At 48.7% G+C, this 9954-nt stretch overlaps 1 protein-coding gene across 2 annotated transcripts in view; it reads left to right on the plus strand.

Annotated features, from left to right (window-relative positions):
* The window catches only part of ZNF407 (zinc finger protein 407), a 384238-nt gene extending 375267 nt beyond the window's left edge, over positions 1-8971 (plus strand). For both annotated transcript variants that reach the window (XM_005861574.2, XM_005861575.2), the window contains one exon: positions 6579-8971. In XM_005861574.2, coding sequence (XP_005861636.1) covers positions 6579-7879 — 1301 coding nt within the window. In that variant the 3' untranslated portion in view covers positions 7880-8971. The remainder of the gene's footprint in view (positions 1-6578) is intronic.
* The last annotated feature ends 983 nt before the right edge of the window (positions 8972-9954 follow it).

Below are 9954 nucleotides of genomic sequence, written 5' to 3' on the forward strand. Positions count from 1 at the left end.
GATTTACACACGCTATCATTTAAAAAACAAAAAAGGGGGAATTTGCTGGAAGCCGGTCCATCCTTGCTGCTTGACACAGTCGCTGCAGGGAAGAAACATCTGCACAGCATATGTTTCAAGGGACCTGGCATATATAGCATATTGTTCTTAATATGTTTGCTCTCCTTAGTGCCATGTGTTTTAACCAAGGTCACCTCTCTGAGAAAGGTTGTTTCCCCAGGTGGGGATTTTTCCCCGAGGTTAGGGAGGGGATACAACCCCTTAATTAAGTGCCAGGCGGGTAGTTAAGCTACATAATCTTTACTCCCTGGAATGGAGATAAGAAACGCCCTAACCTTTGTAATAGAAATTGACAGGATTAAAATCAGCTGGTATAAATATAGATGTAACAAGACAATAAACATCAGATCCTGATCAGTTCCTAACCAGAACTCCGACCAGAACTTTGGCTGGAGATCCTGGCTAGAGGTCCTGACTAGGCTGCTGATCAACTGAAGGCTGTCTCCGTGTCATTCCTTCTTCGCCGACTCTGTCCACACCTTTGGGGACCCCTGGACCCGCTGGGGTCGGACCCCAACAACACCTCTGCTGCTGCCACTGCCGGCAGCACAAGCCTCAGCCGGCCCTGGTTACCTGTGCCTTGGGCAAGCCCTGGGCAGCTGGGGGGCTGAGGAGACTGGGAGACTCTGGAGGGGACTGGGTACCGCCATCCTGTAGCTGTGGGTGCTGCCATCTTTGAGGGTGTGGCAGTCAATTAGCATATTCCCTCCTTATTGGCTGTGGGCACCGCCATCTTTGCGATGGTGTGAGGGTCAATTAGCATAGGCCTTCTTTATTAGATAGGATGGCCTTCATGAAATTGAAGGCAGAGCAGATTTTTACTGTAACTCTTTTAACATATATCTTTGGGGGGGGGCAAGGGGGAGTGGTATAAAGCAGATATTTACCAAGATGCTTTTTTGAGAGAGAGAGAGAGAGAGAGAGAGAAACATCAATGTGAAAAAGAAACATTGATCAGCCAGCCGCCTCCCACACACTCCCCATTCTCTTAAAAGAAAAATGCTGGTGAAACTGTCATTTCAGTAGGACCGAGAGGTTTTTATAACCAGAGTCTCGATCACAGACGTGTGTGTAGAGCCTTCCATGTGGGGTGGACTCCTGCTCCTGTGCAGGGTCAGCACAGAAAGCACTCACCTGTGCACACAGGAGTCTGTGGGAGCCCTCCTCGGGGTGTCCTGACCTACACCAGGCAATTATTTTCCAAAACCTGGATACACTATAGAGCAATTCTCCTTATCGATTTGACTGGCTAAACTATTAGTAACTGCTATTGCAAGAATAATTTACTTCCAGCTTTGAATTTTGTAGGTGGTTATATTTCATTGAATTTTTATTTATCATTTTTCCTGCATTCATTTGAGAAACTTACAAGCTTTGTGACATTAATATATGGCCCTAATTTATTAACATAATCTGTTAATGTTGTTTCATTGTAATAGACATTAAGTATGCTTTCTTAACACTCTTGCTAAAATTACATCTTAAAATTGAAGTTGAGAAAAATTAAATGTGACTCAAGAACCACAGTCATGTGTGCCCCCAATTTTTATACGCAGAGTATTACATTTTTAATCGTATTACATCCAGGGTGCTTTTAATTATGACAAGGAGCCAACCTAGCACTTTCAAGCTTATGCCCTCCCAAAATATAGTCTAAAACACACACAGTGTTTGAGACGCCACCTAGCAATGTGTACACATGAATGCCATTCAGGAGAAGCTTAGAAATTTAAAATAAATTCAGGCTGTAGCCACAGAGCGGCTCACCTAGGATACTGCCCAGCTTCCCTAACGTGCGAGGCGTTTCACCCACACAAGTCTTTTTAATGCCATCTTTATCTGCTACGCGATGCATGAAATCTACTTTCGGTTTTAGAACTGCTAGCCACCTTTGACCCCTTTAGTGGAGACACAATGTGACCTTTCTATTGTCATCGGCTTTCATTCTCCTGAAAATTCTATGAATTTTTATTACAAGTTTTTTTTTAAACCAAGCTGAGGCTTCAACAAATTACTTGACGCAGATGAGATGAAGTTGTTGAAGTGGGTGTTAGATAAGTTTTACAGCCGCGCACTGCCGAGGAGGCCGGCCCGTGTCCTGCAATGTCACCCGCCAGTAACTGCTGAGCCTACTATTGGATAAATACATCATTTTATGGAACATTGATTGTTCTATAAACCCAATGGAGTATTATGCTCTATGATCAAACCATTTAGATTGTGTGTAGAGCACAGAAAATGCCATATTCAGGATGGTACTAAAAGTGCCATTTGTGTATTTTATGGATGTCATTACAGGGGAAACTTCTCTCCGTAGGCCCTGTTTACTGCAAAATTTTTTAGTCTGTAATGACATTTTTCATTCACAACGTATGCCTTCAAGAGAGGGGGCCCTTGTTTTATTTGTTTCATTCGAGTTTACTGCACAAATTCTGTACATTTTAATTAAATGTAAGCTTAACAAAAGCATAAGGTATTTATTCTGTGGGAAAAAATGATGACAGTGAGGAGAGAATAGCACACACACAGCCAGGAAGCAGTCAGGGACTGAGCCCTGTCTGCAGCGTCCCAGGGGCACAGCGGGCAGCAGACGGGAGCAGGGTTCGGGGAGGCGCGTGCCACTTAACCCCTGCACCTGCAGGGTGGGGTGTGTGCTGTCAGCCCTGGAGACTGGCTCCTCAACAAGGACGGGCTGGAAGGCGCCAGGCTGCAGGATGAGCTCCGGGAGAGGTGAGCCTGATTAGAAATCACTTCCCAAAGCAGGTTCTCAACCCTCCCAGAACCCGTCCCACTCCCCCTGGGCTGTAAGTGTTCAGTGCACTTAGTACGAGAAGGGAGGGCAGTACCTCCGCTCTTGTGAAAGCAACTGAGCAGGGTGCTGGAATTTCATAAGCAGGCACTAGGCTGCATTTTAGCTTCATTTGCATCTTCTCCACAAAGCCACGTACTGTCCTGTTGGAAACGGGTCCAAAAAGGACTGCTTCGGACACGCCAGCTATTAGCTGCTATTATTATCCTGAAATCTAACACTGTCTTTGAAAAATGTAAAGTGTAACAGATATTATTTTGGGCATTTGAGATCCATTAAAATGGGTGCGGGTTTGGAGCTATGATGGTGACTGAGCGGGTAAGGACAAACCTGTACGGCATTCCTGTTTTCCAAATACCGCACCCACTGGCCGTTTGCACTGGTGAGCTTTCCAGTTTGTGTTTACTAGAAAGATCTCAGAATTTGAAGTCGATGTGCCCAGTGAATTCTCGGGCACCATCCAGTTAGAATTTAAAGTCACAGCAGAGATTCGCATTAGTTTAAATGACACTTGAACCTCCACGTGGCTCAACATTAATTCATTACGGTCAGAATGGACGAATCTTCAGTGGCTAGATCTTTTTCAATCTGATTGAGGCTGTTACATTTTATAGGTGCTATTTTTCAAAGCAGTACTGACAGCACACGCAAAGTTATTAAATTGCTGAATCAAAAGATGGACCTGCACTCGCGTTTATGAACTGTGCTGGGACAGCGAGGCTCGAGGGCGAGGTTAGGATGTTTGCGTTGCCGAGCCTCAGCATACCACCTGACAGCAGTATTTACCCATGTGGTTTACTGTAATGGTCTAGAGGGGCCTCACCCACTTCCAGATGCAAATAAATTAAATAAGTAGTTCAGGAGGGCACAATCTCCAGAGCTATGAAGGGCCCTGGGTAATTCTGCCCTGAGGGTCTCTGTTCAGTGCGGACTGCGGGGGAGACCACTCGGACCCCGCGTGCACTGGGCGCGAGCATTCCTTCAGAGGCAACTAAGAGTAAGATAATCGTCTGTCCCAACCACAGTAGCTTCTCCTGTTGTCTAATGAAAACGCAGTATGCTCTCTCCTGTAATTAATTGGGGAGGGGTGATTTGAAGGCTATCTTCTTTACTTTTGTGTCCATTTTTTTTTCATACTCTAAATTAGTTTGAAAGTGACCTTGAAATTAAATTAAGTTCAGGGTGTAAGGAAGACAGAATGGGCAGGAAGAGCAGGACCAAGTCCAGGGTATCGTGCAGGTAAGTAGCATGTCCCATCCCAGGAGAGGAGCTGCAGGCTTTCCAGAGCCATCTGGTGAGCCCAGCAGGCCAAGAGCTGGGGATCCAGTGGACAGCACACAGACCACGGTCAGCAGTGCCCCGCCCACCCAACCTGGCCTCTGACCTCCGAGGAGAAAGAGTCAGGGAGGGTCAAAGCTGAGAGGATGACAGTGAGCAGCCCTTTCTCAGTAGGATCCCAGTGCTTTAACCTGGTCTCGTGATTCTTCTGAACCCAAACCCGCCTGAGGCCGTGTGCTTTTTCTGTCAAGCAGGACGGTGGGATAGGGGGTCCCTACAGCAGGGCACAACAGGCAGGTCCATGTAAGCATGGGGCTGATTCCCACATAGCTCTCCTGATGCTCATATAACCTCAGGACAGTCTGCAGAGCCCTGGGGGAGCTGGCTGGTGGCCTCCTTAGTGGTCCTTGTTGTCTTCACTTGGCTAGGTGAGTAAACGAGAAATCAGAGGCTCACTCCAGCTTGTGGAGCCGTTTATTTTTATTTTGTCCAATTACAGTTGACATGCAGTATCTTTTGTATCCGTTTCAGGTGTGCAACATAGCAGTTAGATAATCGTATACTGTAGAAGTGTTTCCCCCAATATTTCTAGTTCCTACCTGCCACCATACATAGTTATTACAATATTACTGACTGTATTTCCTGTGTATTTCAACTACCCATCTGTACCCCTCAATCCCATTACCTTTTTCACCCAGTCTCCCACCCTCTGGCAATCACCAGTCCAATCTTGTCTCTATGAGTCTGCTTTTGTTTTGTGTATTTTGTTCTTTAGATTGAATATATGAGTGAAATCATATGGTACTTGTTTTTCTCTGACTGACTTATTTCATTTAGCATAATACTCTCCAGGTCCATCCATGCTGTTGCAAATGGTAGGGTTTTGTTCTTTTATCTATGGCCATATAGTATTCCATTGTGTAAATGTACCACAGCTTTTTTATCCCCTCACTTACTGATGGGCACTTGAGCTGTTTCCAGATCTTGACTATTGTAAATAATGCTGCAATGAACATAGGAGTGCATGTATTCTTTCAAATTAGTGTTTCAAGTTTCTTCAGATATAGTCCCAGAAGTGGAATTGCTGGATCATAAAGCAGTTCCATTTTTAATTTTTTTAGGAAGCTCCATACTGGTTTCCATGGTGGCTGCACCAGTTTGCATTCCCAGCAGCAGTGCATGAGAGTTTCTAGGTGGCCATTTTGCTAGAATCATGGATGTTTTTCACCTCGGTTGAAGGTTTGATCCCCGGGTCCAGCTGGGGAGCATGCGGGAGGCAACCAGTCGATGTTTCTCTCTTTCTCCCTGCCCCACTTCCACACTCTCTCTAAAGATCAGTGGAGGTGGGGGGGCGGGTAATGTCCCCAGGTGAGGATTAAAAAAAAAACACATTAAAGGGAGTAAAGTGGAATATTTATACAATGTAGTTGCCCTGAAATATGGAAATAATGGGAATCACTTATATATCATTCTCATGTAGGAAGGAAGGAGGTGATATTAAGGAAACCAATAGAAATTTTGAGATTTAAAGAAAAAAATAGGAACTCTCTTTGAGGAGTCAGTCTCTTTTTTAATGAAAATAAAGATTATAATTTTCATTCATATTTCCAGTTACTAAACATCAGCCTGCATCATGGATGACACTGGGGAAGGCAAGTGTGCGCTCACCTGGGCCCCTGCCTGAGGCCTGATATCTCGCCTTGCCTGGCGTTGGCCCTCAGTTCTCTGCCCATTGTCCCAGCTTTGCTTCTGGAGCTTCCTGTCCGCAAAGCAGAGGGCAGCCCAAGTCTCCAGCCCTGAGAGCTGGGAGCCCTGCCGCAGCCCCATCCTGTCGGGCCCGGTGGCCCATGGCAGGACAAGCAGGCGGCTTTTCACTGAAGTTTGTGCCTGAAGCATGGTTGATGCTCAGTAAATACTTGCTGTGTTGTCCTCCTGCGGCTGTTTATTGACGGCATATTTTTAGAATCTGATATGCAGGGCTTTCATTCTTTTGGCTGAGTACACAAATATATACCCTGTCTAATATTTGGACATTAAAGGAAGATTTTCCTCTGGGTCCAAAGACACTGCTGCTGACTGTACTGATCTTCACTTCCCTCCAGTGGCTGACAGTCTTAGAAATGACAGCAGGTGAGGGAGCCTGGCTCCCTCCCAGGCACTGGAACGCAAACACAGGTAAGAGTTGTAGGGGGCAGTCAGAGCAGGATGTGGGAAGGGCCTGTGCCTTTACAGCTATATTCGCTCTTGAACCAGGAGCGCCTGCCAGGCCCCTGGGTGGCTGCCTCTGTGAGCTCCCAGCCAGGAGAGGACACCGCTCCTGAGCCGGTTCACAGTGATGTTTCTGTTGAGGTTCGAAAGCATCTGCGGGAGAATTGTTTTATTTTTAAGAATAAACTCATTCGCTGGCTCTAACTAGTCCTGTCTCCCACAGGCATAGTTTCCAAGTCCTACGAATGCCGTTTGAAGGGACAAGGCGCCACGTTCGTGGAGACGGACAGCCCGTTCACTGCAGCCGCGCTGGCAGAGGAGTCCCCGGTCAAAGACAGGCCCCTGCGCAGCGGCCGGCGGGCAGCGGCAGCGCCCGAGCAGGTGCAGCAGGTCATCATTATCCAGGGCTACGACGGGGAGTTCTCCCTGGACGCCTCCGTGGAGGAGACGGCTGCGGCCACACTGCAGACGTTGGCACTGGCCGGCCAGGTGGCCCGCGTGGTGCACATCACGGAAGACGGCCAGGTCATTGCTGCGAGCCCCAGCGGAGCCCACATGGGCAGTGGGGCATCGGGGCCAGTACTGCCGGAGCAGATGGCGGAGGAAGCCACCCAAGTGGTGGTGGTGGGGGGCTCAATGGAAGGTCACGTGGCCGAGCCCCTCAGCCCTGGTGGTGCAGTGATACAGCAGGTGACCAAGCAGGAGATCCTAGACCTCAGCGAGGGCGCCATCCCCCAGCCTGATCCGGCCTCTGCCCTGGACGCCCTGCTGTGTGCGGTCAGCGAGTTGGGAGGGGCAGATGGCAGGGCTGGGCCTGTGGACAAGGGCAGGGCTGGCCACAGAGATGTGCTGGTCCAGCTGCCCGGGCAGGAGGTGCCTCCCACTGAGGCCGCCGAGGTCCACGTGTTCCCGGACATGGAGGGGAGCCCAGCCACCATGGAGCCCATGGAGGTCCTGACCCAGGTGGTGCAACCCTCTGCTGTCGTCGCCTCACAGGAGCGCGCCCAGGTGGCCTTCAAAAAGATGGTCCAGGGCGTCCTTCAGTTCGCTGTGTGTGACTCGGCCGCGGCCGGGCAGCTGCTGAAAGAGGGCGTCACCCAGGTCATCGTGAACGAGGAGGGCGCGGTCCACATGCTGGCCCGGGAGGGCTCGCAGATTGTCATGCAGGAGGCGGGGGCCCCCGGGCAGCATGCGGAGCTGGCCGAGCAGGACGGGGAGATCTCACAGATCATTGTCACCGAGGAGCTGGTCCAGGCCATGGTTCGTGAGTCCGGTGGCAACTTTCCCGAGGGTGCGACCCATTATATTGTGACCGAACTGCCCCCCGGGGTGCAGGATGAGACGGCCATGTACTCCCACACCGTGATAGAGACAGCAAACTCGCAGGAGATCCTGCAAGCGGGGGCCATGGTCCCCAGTGGGACGGAACAGTTGACAAGCATGGTCATTTACACCCAAGAGGGCTCCCCGGCAGCCACAGTCATTCAGAGCCAAAGAGAGAGTCACGAACTCCAAGAAGCCTAAGGCAGAGGTCATGTGTGGAAAGATCAGCACATGTGGACACAGTGGTCCCTGCCCAACAATGAGTGTAGCTCAAAGGAGCACCAAACACACGCTCCGTCCAAGGTTCACACTGCTGCTTAAAAGTGCGCAGTCCCAGGACGCCCCAGTGGAGGGATGAGAGCCGTGCAGCCAGCGGGCCAGCGGCAGAGCTGCACATGGAGGCAGGGCCCTGCACCCCAGATCTGCTCACTGTTTGGTTCTTTGGTTAAGGTTCTTTCCCTCTGTTCTATCTATTGTGCCGAGGAGAATCTGAGTTTTCTTTTCTGCATCACCACCCCCCCCACACACACACACACACACACACACACAAATGTTTTCCCATTTCAGTTCTCAAAGGGCCGTGCCCCACTGGTGGACGTGTAAGCACAGTGTGTTTGTGGCTTGAGACCTGTCTGCTCGGCAACCCAGCATGTAGCCGTTTACACATTTTATTCTATATTCGGTTAAAACTGCAGCTGCAAGTATTACTGTCTTGATGTAACCCACCCCTGTTCATTTTGTTGAAATGTGTCCCCAGACCAAAGGAAGCCTGTCATTCATCTCCTGCGTCAGTTTGCTCTCTTCAGACGTGGCAGGTGTATTCAGAGCTCTGGTTGCCTTCTGCTTAAAAGAACCTTCTAAAGCCTGCGGTTAAGGAAAGCCTCGGAGTTCATGTTTCATTAAAATGCACCCTGTTTTAGTCAACCCAGTGCTTCTAATTTTGACTTCATTTCATATAATAAAGTCTCTATATGAAACACGCACTCTGGAAAATACTGTTCATACCAATATTTTGCTTTTTATAACACGTTCATATCTATGTCATTGTTGCGGGATTTATTTGTAATTTATGTCAGTGTGAAAGACTGACGTTAAACATTACCAACAGGAAGCCCCACCTGCAGCCCGCCCTGACCCGCGTTGTCTGTGAGGCTCTGGGTCCACTGCAGCTCTGGAGCATAAGGTTACGTCCCAGTCATTTGTTTCTTGATAAAATTGCTCTTCTTCCTTTTCCAAAATTGTAAAATAATCCCCTCCCCCCATGCACAGGTTGTTTTGTTCTGTTTCTTTTTTCTTTGAAATAAAACTATAGCATTAAAGAGAATGATGATGTTGTATTTCCAGCAGTCAACCAATGGGCACCTGTGAAAAGTAACCAGAGTTCGCGCCTCTGTCTGACACAGGCTTCCCCCCCGTCTGCCCACTGGCAGGTGTACTGGCTCCTCACCGGCACCTCCACGGCCTGGTGGGCACAGGACCCAGGCAGGTTCTGGTGACAGTAACGTCTTCTGTCATGGTTAATATCTAAAAACTGTGAAGAACAGACATGAGGAAAGGACGAGAGAATGGTCCCTTTTTAGTTTAATTAGAAGTACCATTTAGAACACCTTTCTGAATGGATTGGGGGCGGGGGGATGAGCTTCCCGGAGAAGCCGAGCCCTCTGCCCTGAGAGCCCAACCTTGTCTCTGTGACTTGGAGTCCTGTTGGTCCTAGGGCCACCGCCCTTTACACAGCCACTCCTCCCCCCAAAAAACAAAAGGTAAGATTTCAAGTTCAACACTGAGATTCATAATTAGTTGAGTATGACTTGCTCATGTTTCTTAAAAATGGCAGGGCGAGTCAGTTCTTAAACACTGTCTCCAGCAAACAGTGACAGGATCAACTCCGTTTGTTATCAGGATAAAGGTGACCTTTACAAACTGGTGCCCCTCTCCAGGCTTCTCATACATGTTAATAAAAAAAAAAAAAAGTCAGAGAGAGAGAGAGAAAAGAAAAGAGAAAGGAGGGGGCATGTTTTCCACTGGAAATATTTCTTCGTGCTCATCCCTGTTCATGGTAGCTGTGGTCGGCGCGATGCTAATTCCTCCCTGTGCTCAGGCCTGTACTGCTAACCTTTCTGCCGCAGTCCAGGCTGTTGACACTGACACGCTGCAGTTTACTGTGTGTGATTTATTTAGGATAAATATGTCTCAGGTGGCATTTAATCCTTCATCAAACCAGTGTAGCCTGCAGTGTCAAACCAGCAATCACATTGTACACACAATGAAAAGAGCAG

Source organism: Myotis brandtii, unplaced genomic scaffold (assembly GCF_000412655.1).
Source record: "Myotis brandtii unplaced genomic scaffold, ASM41265v1 scaffold154, whole genome shotgun sequence".
NCBI classification, from domain to species: Eukaryota; Metazoa; Chordata; class Mammalia; order Chiroptera; family Vespertilionidae; genus Myotis; species Myotis brandtii.